Below are 14,620 nucleotides of genomic sequence, written 5' to 3' on the forward strand. Positions count from 1 at the left end.
TTATTTTAATTCTGGCATTCTGATCCATTTGAAATCAATAAATAGGGTCTCTGTATTAACCATGACCAGAAAGGAACCAATTCATGCTCTGTCGCTTCAGTAAACAAAGGCATGTGGTGGTCAAAAAGCAGGGGCTCCAAAACGTTTCAGCACGACCCCCAAAAATGATTCCAGAGAGAGGCGACCCCCAATGTTCCTCGAGGTGTTTAAAAACTGCTCACTTCCCTTCACACACGGTTTTAGGCCAATACAAAAACATTACAAAGACCAGCGAACAACAAAAATGAATCCATAATATTACATATTACATACCTTTAAAAAATGGTAGACCTAAAAATAAAGTATTCTTTATGCTTAGGCTGTAGCAATAAATACGGAATAATAGCCTTTAACTACCAATTTTACACTATACTCTTTTTGTATCATAATTGATACAATGTTAAATTTGTTAAATTTACATTTTTGTTTTTTCTGAAGTCATCTCGCAACCCTTCTGTCATTGTCTCATGACCCCCCCGGGGTCCCAACCCCCACTTTGGGAACCACAAAGTCCCCATTCAACAATGCTGAATGAGTAGCAACAAGGTCTAGAATGGCAGTTGATTGGTCAAGTGGTACTACATTAAATGATCGGAGTCACTGGCCATTTAAGAAGTTATTTATAATTGATAGAGATTTTTTTGTGCATATAGCCTTTAATGAGTTTACTTAAATGTCTAGTTAAGAGGGCGACTTAAACATGAGTCACATTGAGAAATACAGATCAAGAAACATGACTGTTGGTATGAAAATATTGGCGCCTTTCTTATAATAGTTGCTGAAGACTTGAGGAAGGCCCGGAAAAAAGCTCTTTAGGCGCATTTCGACAAAGAGTTCCGGGGTCTTTAGCCCCCTTGAACTACTTTACCCTGAACTAAAAGGTTCCTGTGCACCCATTGTTGTCTGCATTTCCTCCGCGGGCTGAAGTCCCGGGTATTGTGCAAATCAGGGCAGAGACGTATGGAGGGTAAAAAAGTAAATGCACTAAACAAACAGACCAATAGAGAGCAGTAAAACAAAGACAAATGCCATTCATCAAAGATGACACCATAGAAGCAGATGGACAGGCAGGTATCATTATGAGCAACACAACAGTTAGCCTGTTAGCATGGAAGAGACTCAGCTCGCGCTGTTTTAGATCGTGTTATATTTCATCACAGATGGATTCACTTAATCAACATGTGAGAGGAGATAAGCGCGAGTAACAAAGACGTTTCAACACGGCTTTAAAATAGTTTATAACTCAAAAAGCTGTGGCAGAGATCGGCCGGTGTTTTGGTTTAAACAGCTAGCTGTTCCCTTATAAACGTCTTTAGACAATCTTTAAATATCTGATGAGGATATTTTAAATCTTAATAAAAAAAAAATAGTTTGCATTCCTAGGAACTCCCTCTGTGATTCAACAGCTGTGGAAACTCCACAAACACTGTTACGTTCAGCTGAAGGTCCCAATTTACAGGGTCACTTTTAAAATCGTAACACCGGGAGAGATGCATTCGCGGTGGGCTGAGAGAAGACTACTGTTACAAGCTGCTAAATCAAGTGAATCACAGCTTCTTCTTTTGAAAAGTACACACACATACAAAAAAGATAGAACAAATTAAAGGAAGAGAAATCAAGTGAATCACAGTTGTGTGTGATGTTATCATGGACGACGGGCCAAATAAAAGCACTGCAGTTAATCTACCAATAAGACACGTTCAGCATTGCAGGCCCCCCCCCCGAAAGCCCGGGACCTTTGAAAAGTACTACCCCTCCTTTTTAAGGGGGAGATTATCTACCCCTGAACTAAATTTAAACCCTGGGCCACTGGTTGAAACGCACGTAGTTCAGGGGTAAAGTCCCTAGTTCCAGGGTAAAGTTCTTCTGGTCGAAAAACGCCTTTTGAATATAGTGGCGAATGGTATATTGAATTACTGAAGCTTCTTTTGTTGTGAATTTAGAGTATGTCCTAATCATAAACAACTTCAAAGAAACAAATACTGAAAAGACAAAATCTATTTATTATTTTCCAAAATGCAAAACTGTACAAAGATCTGTTGGTAAGTGAAGTAAATGAGAAGAAATACAGATGCATGTGCTTGGTTTTTCAACAGTAGCGGAGGTTTGGACAGCATGTTCACTTAGCTTTCAAGTGCTTCTTCTAGAGTAGAGGGATACATCAAATTACAGAAAGAGACACCCATTAGTTCTTTCTGACAGCAAACATCACTGCCATCCTGGATTCACAGAAGGAAGTCTTAAACAGCAGCTGTGAACAAACCCAGAAGGATCTGAGGGAAGTGCTAATGTCTCAGTGAGGCTGCTGGTCCCACTGGAGGTGATGTTGTCATTCTCTCAGAGAATTTTTAGTTGTTCTGGGAGGCCTGCTGCATGATGACTGAGCACAGACTCAACATCTGCAGGTACTCGTCTGCACCGTCCGACAGGCATTTCGCCACAACCTGAAGCAGAGAGGACAAGAAACGACCATTGAGGAATCCATATGAACAGCACTAACTTTTAAACAACAGATCAGAGGATATTAAGACTCTCTAGTTTTGATGTCTTCAGTATTAATCTACAATGTTGAAAATTATAAAAATAAATAAAAACCATTGAATGAGAAGGTGAGTACAAACTTTTGAATGGTAGAGTATATCTGTTTAATTATAAAGCACTTTTAGAGGAAACTAGTGAAGAAAAGCAAGGGAAAGGTGACTGAAGAAGTTTATAAGTGTACACAAAAAGAAGGTTGAAAATAGAGTCAGAATAGTGATAAAAGAAACCCTTCACTTGAAATAAGGTCATGATTTATTTTAAATATTCCTACATGTAAATGTGCGCTCGAGATGTCCTTAGCTGATCCTACAAATCTGTATGGAGCTCGCCCAGGACAATTTGCTGTGTTTATATTGGCCGAGATATACCTTGAACAAATGCCAAAGGCTTCCTTACAGAAAAGATTTCTACTTTGTCCTCCTCTTCCTGCTAGTGTTGCAAAACAATTCCACTTCACTTTAGCCAAGACATCATGGGATCGTTTGGTAATGAAGAGGATTAGGGCGACTGAAAAACAGTTTGGGGAATTTTGGCGAGACTTCTTAAAAAAACTCCAAAAAAATGGACCTAACCTCCAAACTATTCTTTTTCAGTGGCACTAATCCTCTTCAGTGATTTTGTCAGTATTTGCGTTTGAAAAATTAATTGGATTACTTGTGTGAGTGACAAAACAAACACTGAGGTTGTCATAATCCACAGATAAACAAGTACAAACTTGAACTCTCTCTTTCTCATCAGTGATAATCAATGTCAAATATCAATACTTAACAAAGACGCAATGTTAACTGAACAAAAAGAATGTTCCTAGGACTGGATCTAGGCTCATGATCATGTCACTATAGATCATTATTAGAGTGGTCTAGACCTGCTATGTGTGTAAAAGCATTGTGAGATAACGTTTGTTGTGATTTGGCGCTATACAAATAAAGATTGATTGATTATTACAACATTGTGACTCTTACGTGACTCCACACAACTCAATCAGAATACATCTGATTTCAAATTTTCCTCTTCTTTTCCAACATCTCGTTTCAAGTGAGTGAAAACATCTTACATTTAAAGCTAGGGTTGGTAGTCAGATTTAGATACACTTTTTGTTATACTGGTTAAAATGATCTTTATGTCCCGATGGCAATCAATACATAATGTGTTCTTAAAAAAGAGTGAAAAAAAAGCTGCTCTCTACAGTGGGAAAACACCAGCCAATCCCTGCCATCAGGAGCCAATTTATGAAACCATTCAAATCCCGTTCTGCCCGCTTCCTGCGCGTACATTTCCCCGGCGTTCCCTCCCCGTCCCCTGTCTGTATTTACTGCCCCTCTGGCTCCACTTCAGGCCTATCCCCTCTGACCCGATGAGGTGCTTTGCTCAGGACTGTAGTCCGGATCAGAGTCTAAAAAGCTCTCACCACGGGGGCTCTGATAAGCAAAGGAATTAATGACATTTAGTAAGTCCTACAGAAAATGTAGATGTACTATATGTATCATAGCTTTTCTCCTGATATCTTGTCACCAGTAAAACGGGATAAAGCTAGCATGACAGTTGTGAGTTTTAACAGTAGCCAAGTTTGTTTGTGTTTTTAACTTTCACTATGATAATGTTTTGGTGTTTTCTTACCGCTGAGTGAGACATGAGTTGATGTAGTGGAAAACACAAACGATGTGCTGGGGACCGGTTTTGAATCAGTCACGATCATATGGTTGCGAATCAGCGGCACTCGTGCATGTGAGCCGGGGCATTAGACGGAGTCCCGAGGAAATGCTACATTCAAATTCATGCTAGTTTTCCGTGACTACCAACCCTGGCTTTAATAGGTGGTGTGAAATAACTCTTCATTCATGAGGTCATATTTATCTGTAGTATAATAATCCCTTTCAAAAGAAGTTAGAAACTAAGAGTCTAACTAAGGCTCACTTACCGCCATCTTCTCTGCGATGGCTGACTTCTGCTTGTCACTCATGTCGTGCTCTATGATTTCCTCGTGGAGCTGACTCAGGATCTGTGTGGCTGCATAGCCTTCATCCACCATGTTCTAATAGAGGAGAAGTACAGGGATTGAGGAGAAAGCCATTACTACACACACTCACTACATCACAGATATCAAACTGTTTTTTTTTGGCCCATTTTGAAAAGGTCTTTACTTTTCCAAGGTCAGAAAACTTACCCTGACTGCAACCTCTAGTTTCTCAAACGTCCCTTTGAAGCAGATCTGGAGCAAGCTGTCGATCATTTTTTGAGGAACGACCTGAAACAGAGCGAAACAACAGGTTGACACGTATTGAAGTGAGTAAAACAAGGGGTTACGGCAGTTCCACAGTTCCTGCGTGTGCAGTGTGTGACAGCTGTGGGATGGCTTCCTTTTCATATCAGTGTGCAACTTGGTCGAGGCAGATGTGTGTCTAACATGAGTCTGGTCCTGTTGGAGGTTTCTGCCTGTTAAAAGGAAGTTTTTCCTTGCTGCTGTAACTTGATAAATGCTGCAAAGTGCTCTGCTCATGATGGATTAATAATAATTAACAATGACAGCCCAGAACATAACACCACCACCGCTTTGTAGACATCGTAGTCAAGTTGGAGCAGCATGGCCACTTGATATCAGATGCTCACCCATCAGGTCCTTAAGGGTTGCCCGGCACCCATCAGTGAACATAACTTTGAAAAAGTCTGTTTTCATGTATTCTTGAGCCCATTCTAGTGGTTTTTCATTATGTATTTTCTTCAGTGGAGGTTTTTTCTTTGCCTTTTGGACCTTAGCCACTCGTCTTAGCGTCCTACATGGAGTAGACCTGGGTCCCACCATCGAGCCCCACAGCTTCAAAAATGGCCTGACTTGTAGATAAGGGTCTTTTAGCAACCTCTCGTTTGATTCTTGACAGTTCTCAACTTGTAACGTTCGACAGGCCTTTTCTCCTCTGGGTTTTTCTCCTCTGGGGTTTCTCCCATCCTGACTATTCTGAACAGATCTTTTTATGGTTCTGTGGTCACGCTGTAATTTCTTGGCTATATCATTGGTAGATTCCCTCTTACTCAGACTCTTGACAATTTGACTCTTTTTTCCTCTTTGGTCAAGTTGCTTTTCTTGTCAAAGTTAAATAGGACTTGCATAGTAATGTGGCACACCTATATACACGTAGTCTGTGATAAAGAACATTAGAAAGCTTTGTAGATTCAAACAAAAAAGGATTTGCTAAAGCACAAGGCCTTGAATACATCATACTAAAACCCTTTTTTTTCTGATCATCAGTCTTTCAGATTTTCAAGAAAAGGTTACCTGCATAACAATTTGGAACACAGTGTATATGTAAATAAGACTTTGCTCCAGTAAGACCAACACCTGAAACCTGTTTAACGACTGAAAACACCTGACATGGCAAGAAAACATAGACATGTATACAAAACATAGCTCAAATGCTGTTACATCTGTTTAATAACTTCATACCAGCAGGTCACAGACAAAATGTCTTATAATGCTGATTCTCTTCCTTTCCGTTCAATTTTCACCACATTTACAAAGTCTGGAAATTTCAATCACAGATACTTTATGGCCTTAATTTGGGTAAAACCTATGAAGAGCTATCCGCAGTAACTCAGAGAGTCACACTCACACACAGCCGGAGTGAATACAATTGCCATACTGTATAAAACTAAGGAATTCTTGAATCAAAAGTCATTGTACACTCTCTACTGTTCCCTCATTGTTACATACATGTCTTACTGTGTGGAGGTATGAGGTAGCACTTATAAAACAAACACCGACTCCATCTTTAAGTTACAGAAAAGATGTATAAGAATCATGACAAAATCTAACTACCTTGAACCTACCAACGCATTATTGATTAGTTTAAAGGCCCTTAAATTTAATGATTTAGTGGAACGCAAAACTTCACAGGTAATGTACAAAGCAAAACATAACTTACTTCCTAACTCTGTTCAGAGGTCAGAGGATGTTTGAAATCAGAGAAAGCAGGTATGACTTAAGAGGAACAGGTATTTAAAAAACAAAACAAAGACAAAGACAAATCTCAAATAGAGGTGTGTATCTGTTAGAGGGGTAAACATTTGGAACAGCTGTGATGAGGAATTAAAAATGTGTAACTCCCTTTGTGTATTTAAAAAAATGCTTAACAACAAACAGATAAATAAATATATGAATGAAGTATAGACTGTTAATTTAAATTAGATTTCTCTAAGATTTCTGAACTGCTGCTTGTTGAGATTGAAATGTTTTGGGATTTTGTTTTTTGTTTGATAGTTTTTGTCTGAATGAAACATTTAAATATTGCTTTGTTATAAGTTGACATAATTACTTGCACAATGTTGCCTATACGGTATAAGTTATATTAAAGCATAGGCAGGATAAGCCTTGGCTTCAGCCTACACCTTTTTTGGTCAGCATGTGATTGACTAAAATAAATGTGGATGTGTATGCATGTTTATATGTATGCATGAGTGTACTTGTGTATGTATGCATGTGTATATGTCCGTATCTATATATATTTTCTTGATGAATCCCTCAGTGATTGTTTTGTTTTTGCTTTTATTAGTGATTTTTACATGGCTCTTATGTTGTGGAGGGAAGTATTGGTTGTTGATGCAGACACAAATAAACCTAATAAACCTAATACCATCATGGCACAAGCCAGGGCGGCTGCACAGCCAACATGCAGGTTTATGTGGAACTGGCCTTCAGTTTGCAGAATATTTCAACTACTGTTAATACATCACCCGTCATCAGATCCTCTTGTGTCGCTTATTTTCAAACATAAGAATGACTCACCCCAGCGATCTCAGTGATGCAGCGCTCTGTGATCTCCTTGTCCACGTTGAGGCGTGCAGCACTCTGAAGGAAGGTGATGGCTTTCCGCAAGTCTCCCTCGGACACCCTCACCAATGCTGCTATACTCTGGATGCAAACAGTGATGACGCATTTTAAATACCATAAGGGCACAAACTCAGCTGCAGTTCTTTAGATAATTTATATCTTACTTTCAAAATACAGAAATGAAAAGAAAGAAGAAAGAAAATAGACAAGTTCTAAAGAAACAACCACACCCCCATCTGCTAACATCAGAGACCCCTGGTGGCCTTTGTTTGCATAACAAGCTTCACATGTCTGACATCAAGGAGAGGTGTTTGAATTAGTCAAACATACAACACACTGAAATGTAACTGAGATGCTTTTTAATGTGAAGAACTTTGCTTCATAGTGACATGTTTCTTTTGAGCCCTTCTACAGTGGAACATCACTGAGGTTCTTTGTGGAAACTGGCTGCCTTCTCAAACAGGGGCTGTGCTGACTCATCCACTTTACGTTGTATGTTACTACACTCAGGTTCTGCTTAGGTTTCATCCCCTAAGTATCACATTCATGGCACACTTTTAACACTTTTCTTGGTTTACATTTCCATCCACTTTCACATCACTACAATATTTGATTCTCAAGTCGCCGCTTTGTAGAAATGCTCTTAACCCTCCTGTTACGTTGTACATGTCAAATTGACCCATTTAAAAGTTCAAAAATCTAAAAAAAAAAATGTTAAAACTATTATTTTGCCTTTCTAATGTCACAGTGGATGAAAGGCCAGCGGTATTCAGAGGTTCCTCCCATCTTAGGTAATATATGCCTTCGAAACAAGCTTAATGCAGCATAAAAATCTGGGCTGCATATGATACAAGAGGTGTCTCTTGTTAATTTATCAACATCACTTCATAAAAAAAATTAATTAAAATGTAAAATAACATAAACAAAAATCTATGTCATGTAAAAGTATTGTATTTATATTTAAGTCTTTTCAATGTACATTAAAAAATGTTTTAACATGAATTTAATAAAAAAACAAGTGAGTTATCCTCATTGAACCATGATCTATGAGAATTAAAGAACACCATTGCACTAAATATTGATTTAAATGGTTAGTAATGGAGTTAATGGAGATTTTTAAAAATGTATTGGGTTCGGACACTTTTGGATCATTAAATATGCCCAGGTCAAGTTGACCGAGGAACATTATTGCTGTCCCTAAGAAACAAACATAATAGGAGGGTTAAAAAGCACTTGTGGGAGTGGTGAAAGACAGCTTCGAAATTCAGCTTTTGAGTGCTGCCCGATGTGTAAACCTGTTGATTGATTTCTCTTTTACCTCTGTAGTGAACTTAAGATTCTCCTTTTCACAGATCTGCAGCAGGCGCTCCTCTTGGATCTTATTGGCTAGTGGTTTGAATCGAAACTTGGAACATCTGGAGGTCAGAGGCTCAATGATCCTAAAGAGACACACAGCAGTGTAAGTAGATTTCATTTATTACCAGTAGGAATGTCATTTTTAAGTATTCTCCCTGATCAATTATCGATTAATTATTACAAAAAATTAGACGTTTCCTATGCCAAAAGCGTTTTTTTTCCCCTCCATCAAATTTTCCTTAGCGACAAGATTCATATAACTGACGGTATTGAATAGCTACAGATCATATTGAGGTGTAAAACAATGTTAAACACGCTGAATATCATCCCTTACATAGTGTGTGTTTGTGGGTTGATGATTGTAATAGGCTTGCTGACCTGCTGATGTAGTTACAAATTAGGCAGAAGCGAGTGGTTCGGGACTCCTTCTCCATCGTCCGTCTGAGAGCAGCCTGAGCCGGTCCCGTCATTGAGTCCGCCTCATCCAGGATGATGATTTTGAACGGAGGACAAGACTTTCCACTACATACACAGAAAAAATGTTCTTTCAATGTCAAGGTTGCGTTGGTTTTTACTGAAGTCTTGTATTGAAGTATTCTGTACATGTGATGCAAGGAATGCTGACTCACTCTGAGCGAGTGCCAGCCACAGTGAGCTGAGCAAAGGTTTTGACCTTCTGTCTGACAACCTGGATACCTCGTTCATCAGAGGCATTGAGCTCCAGCACCCTCTGCCTGTACAGTTCCGGACTGCAGGCGGGACAGTGAAGGAGAACAGGATCAGTAACAGAGCAAAAAAACATGAACAGAAAACAGACAAAGTTAAAAAGAGATACACATGCTAGAACTTAACATTAAAATAATCTCTGCTTCTTTCTCAAAACACCACAAACTGCAGACTAACCCATAAAGTTCTCTGGCAGCAGCTAAGATGGTCGAGGTTTTTCCTGTTCCAGGAGGTCCATAAAAAAGCAAGTTTGGAAGCTGTAATTAAAACAAACAAACAAACAAGAAAACTTTGAGTTTGCTTTTTTATTCCTGGTAAAACAACACAGAATGACTGCATGATTTAGCTGATATGACTAGATTGTCTTTTTTCATGCACTGTTTTTATAAGTATCGCCTTCCTCAGAGCCTCTGAGCTCATTTACTGTCTAGGGCCCGTATGCACGTCCAGCCATTAGCGATGAAAACGGGCCGTTTGTACTAATGGTGAAAAAAAATGGATTAGTGGTATGCATGAGCCAGGTTAATGCCCCAACAAAGCACTACATTTAATGGCGGTAGACCCCACCATTACAGGTGCTAACGGCAGGATTACCACACCTGTTAGGCTGTTTAATTTTACTGTGCGCTCAGAAACACCACACGCATTTACCTGGCTCAAGATCTGAAGCCAAACTTTCCCTTTATCCTTGTTTGTTATAAAAAAAAAGTGTTTTTTTTTATCGAAACTTGTATCTTGGAAGTAGGAGTGGTTCTAAATTGTGACACTAAAAGCCATTACAGGGCCTGATACTTACATCTGCTCCTTCCAGAGACTTCTTCAACACTGCTACCACCTCCTCCTGAAAGGCCACTTCATCAACACACTTTGGCCTGCTGGAGTTTGAAACACACTGAGTTAATATTCAATTAACATAAAAAGTGTTCTAATCATACAGATACAGACAGACTGAATACAGCTCGGGATCGTGTAACCATAAAGGGGAAAAAATAATATGCACTAAAGGCCTTGATAAGCTCAATCTGTATAATCTAATACAACTGTTCTGCTGATTAATCTTTCCATCTTTATCTCAAACCTTTGTCCATCTTTTCAACACACATGAATTTGCTTGTTTTGGCATATTTTTAAATAAAGTTAGCTCCTTCAGTTAGAGTTTGTTTCTCACAAGTTCATCTTTAAAGCTTGTGTTTTACTGTACATCATTATACTGAGGTGTTTCTTTTTCTTGTCCTCATTTAAGAATATTGGAAACATCTCCCCATATGAAATGAATGTAGTCCAGTTCAGCATCACGATTGATTATGACTCGAGTACTAGGACATAACTCAATATATTAATATGGAATCAGATTTCTGTTGTGATCGAACTCATATCGTAAAAATGTAAAAAGTAAGAATTTAGGTCAGAATAACTTACTGAAGCAATAAAAGTAAAACCTGATAACAAATCATTTTATTAAATGTGTATTCATGTTTATGTTCTCCTGATTTTTAAAGGATTTTCTGCTTTTTTCTCATTGGTGTGTCTTTTGTTCCTTCTATGCCCTCGCCTTTAAGATACCATCGACCATGGATTCTTTTTTTTACCCTTTACACGTATTTTACCACCATACAGTGTGTGCTTTTTGCGTCAGTGAATAAAATGTCCATTAATGAAATGCAAAAATCCTTAAATGCATTGATGCAACACATCATTGCACAATTTGGCACAGTATTTCAAGTCAAATCATAATGTTGTAACATAACAATGTACCAATAAGTGCTATAAGTACAAAGTGCTTATAGCACTTACTGTTTTTCTCTGTTTTTCACATGGCTTTTGGACGACAAGTGGTCTTCACACGTATTTTTACGTTTCCATTCAACAGTATGTTGGCAGAATTTGCAAAAAAGCATGTCACCTGACTCATAGAAGTCATGTGGGAACTGTTCAGCTCTGTATTTTGGAGTAAGAGATGAGTTTCGTAGTTTTTTTGCAGACCGGTGTTTCTGGTAGCCGCTTTCGACATGTTGTTTATTTCGGGAGGGGGCGAGTGAGTGTTTGTGAGGAGATGCACGGGTGGTGCCACGAATGAGCAGTCCCTTGAAACATTTCCCCAGACAAACGTTCCTTCTTCTCATGATGACAGCATTTCAGTCACATTATGCCAATTTCCACAATATTCCGCGTTTAACAGTGGATTCCGTTTTTATTGGGCAATTCCACGAACGCGGAAATCATTGGGCCCTACAATTGTATCAGTGTGGTGACCCGTCTGTTTTGTATGTGATGATGTTGGCACTGCCCTCATAATATTACATTTAAAATAAACTTGTAAACATACATAACCATGTATTTATGTCCCTGCACATTGTCCAAAATGTTTGTTTCCAAGCTTGAAAATGATCGAGGTATAACACAGTATCATTATATCAATACAAGTCAACTTTGTATCCAGTGCCTGTGAATCGGTGGATTTGAGCTACAGATAAATAAATGAACAATACTTTGACTTCACACTTACTATTTCTCTACCCAGGGAACTGCCTTGGCTTTCTTCTCTGAGCTGGTCCCTGCTGCTGACTTGTCTTTCTGAGGTCTGGTCGACTGGACAGTTGTTCCTTTCAGAAACGCCTGCATGATCTCTTGGATTTGGTCAGAGCAGCAGAAACACCTGGAGATGAACAAAGACATATATGAGCAGTCACACACATAAGATAACTATTACCTTAAAATAACGTGTGTTTTTTCATTTCATATCAAAAATAACTTTGGCTTTATAGTGGTTAAACTACTTGATTATCAGGGACTAAGTATTGAACAAAACCCCTACTGGTTTGGAGTTGGCTGATACTGAAAAGAAGAGTTAACAGAGTTGACATCAGGGTGCAAAGTCAAAACTGCAAGCCATCCTGGACAACCCCTCTCACCCTCTCCATGATGAGCTGTGGCTGATGGGGAGCTCGATCAGTCAACACATCATCCCACTACGATGCAAGACTGAACGCTTCAGGCGCTCCTTTGTGCCCACCACCATCAGACTGTTAAACAGTAATGGAGTCCACAGACTGCATCACGCTCATCATCTCATCCTGTACTAACTCTCTGACTGCTGATGACATTATAATGCATATTGCATGATATCATATAATTATATTTGTTATATTACATATTGTTATATAACATTATTATTGTAAACTACAACTTACTTATTATATCATATACCCATATCTATTGATTGTATTGCTTAATCTGTCATAACCAAACCATAATCACACCATGTCAACCTGTCACTACTACTACTACTACTACTACTGCTAATTATAATAACAATAACAATAATAATAATAATAATAATAATAATAATAACTCATTTTATTATTCAATACACTACTGAAACATTTTCAATACTCCTGTAATTACTGATATTTAATCCATTTGTAACATTTGTATTTATCTAAATTTTATTCTATCTTTATTTATCTATTTTTATTTTTACTTATTTTATTCTAATAATTGAAACTGGATCTTAATTGTGCTTATGTCTGGGTAGCTGCAACAACTGAATTTCTCCCCCGGGATCAATAAAGTAATATCTTAAGCCATGTAATGGTGAAGAGAACTTCAAGTGAGTAGTCGTCTTAAAGTGAATAGAGTATGTATGAGCTTATTTGTAAGATTATTTGATTTAAATCATTGTGTGCGCCGTTGCTGCGTGTTTAGTTGCAATGCAAACATGACTTTTCTTCATTCAACAGTAACTCTAACTTTAAGCAGAGTTAGCTAGCACATTTAGCAAGTGCTCTTCTGTTTACTGTTAGCTAGCATCTCGCAGCAGATACACGCATTAAACTTACCCTGTGCAACAACAGCTGTTAACACGAACTCAGTCACAATACGATATCCCAAAGCTGGAGCAACAGCGTGCAGAAATGCTAAAAGATATCCTTTATAGATTCGTCTTGTTAGGCAGGGTCCGGTTGTTGACATGCGCTACATCAGGAGGGTCTTCCCGCCATGGCTAAGGAATACACTTCCGCCGGCGTCATGTTGGGGCATCCAATCAGGTGCTGCGGATGCTGGAGTTGGCCCCGCCCCCGTATTCTACCGTCACGCCTCGGCTGTCCTCTTGTTCTTGCTTCTCCCCTCCTCCCATCTCTTGTTCATGCTTCTCCCCTCCTCCCATCTCTACTTAAACCATGTTTTCTTCTCATGCCAAACTGTGAAAACCCTCTGGACTGAAATCCATGAATTGTTAAAAGTAAAAAATCAATCCGTTCCAATTTCCTTTTCAATAAATGACATCACTTTTGGTTGGATTTGGTAAGTAAACCATTAAAGACTCCTGTGATACATCACATACATGTGCAATCCTAGAGTTCCAGTGCAATATCTTAACAACAGCGTGCAATATTGTAATTTATTCTATAACATATTTTATTATTATATTCATCCATTAAAATTTCCACTCTGGCTTAGGCTAATTCATTTATTTATGTCTTAAAAGTACTTTTTATTTAGAATTTTTAAGGTTAGTTTTTAGGTTTCTATATTTATTGTCCTTACTGTCTTGTTGTGTCCCTACTGTCTTGAGGTTAAGTACCAGTGTTCCATTCACTACGTCAAATTTCTTCTGTGTGCAAGCTCACTTGGCAATAAAGATTTCTTGATCTGGATTCTTGATATTAAAAAGTAAAAGTGATGAAGTCTGCTGTAACATAATCCTGTGCCTCTCAAAATTCTTTATTCATAAAAACAGGATTATGAAATCTCCCCCCAAATTTGTTGTTTTTCTAAATGAATTCCACATATACCCTAAAATCATTGAAAATAATGAAAGGACCAAGAACACTTAAAATATATGATTATGTATTTTCTATGTATGTATAATTTTCTCATTTACCTTAAATTAACAACTGAAGCTGTATTGTTTCTATATATTTAATGATTGTTTATGTATGGTGCTCCTTCTGAATGTACCCATTGTTTGTTATGTACATCTTTAATAAAGTAAAAAAAATAAAGAAAATCTCTTGTTCTTGTATCATCTCTCTTTTTGTTGCTTCTCATTGGTTTTGGAATTAGTTTTATAATTCAAAACAAATGGATGTATGATTTAAAAAAAAAAAAAAAACTGTATTTTTTTTCTGAAAT

The 14,620-nt window shown here is 38.1% G+C and overlaps 1 protein-coding gene across 1 annotated transcript; it reads right to left on the reverse strand.

The window, feature by feature from the left end:
- Positions 1-2,022: 2,022 nt before the first annotated feature.
- On the reverse strand, positions 2,023-13,513 carry rfc4 (replication factor C (activator 1) 4). The gene is made up of 11 exons (XM_034701751.1): positions 13,324-13,513; positions 11,991-12,140; positions 10,281-10,359; positions 9,662-9,741; positions 9,388-9,507; positions 9,137-9,280; positions 8,721-8,841; positions 7,358-7,483; positions 4,745-4,825; positions 4,499-4,612; positions 2,023-2,483 (listed from the first exon to the last, which is right to left on the reverse strand). The coding sequence occupies exons 2-11, from the start codon at positions 12,104-12,106 to the stop codon at positions 2,388-2,390; spliced, it is 1,077 nt and encodes a 358-aa protein (XP_034557642.1). The 5' UTR covers positions 12,107-12,140; positions 13,324-13,513; the 3' UTR covers positions 2,023-2,387.
- Positions 13,514-14,620: the final 1,107 nt, after the last annotated feature.

Source organism: Notolabrus celidotus, chromosome 2, assembly GCF_009762535.1.
Source record: "Notolabrus celidotus isolate fNotCel1 chromosome 2, fNotCel1.pri, whole genome shotgun sequence".
NCBI classification, from domain to species: Eukaryota; Metazoa; Chordata; class Actinopteri; order Labriformes; family Labridae; genus Notolabrus; species Notolabrus celidotus.

What these genes read in the sequence shown, in the direction of transcription:
- rfc4 (XM_034701751.1), bottom strand. Translation starts at nt 12,106, where the DNA reads ATGCAGGCGTTTCTGAAAGGAACAACTGTCCAGTCGACCAGACCTCAG. An exon ending in ATTTGTAACTACATCAGCAG is followed by an intron (nt 8,842 to 9,136) that starts GTCAGCAAGCCT and finishes GTGTCTCTTTAG; the next exon opens with GATCATTGAGCCTCTGACCT. An exon ending in AACTAGAGGTTGCAGTCAGG is followed by an intron (nt 4,613 to 4,744) that starts GTAAGTTTTCTG and finishes CTCCTCTATTAG; the next exon opens with AACATGGTGGATGAAGGCTA.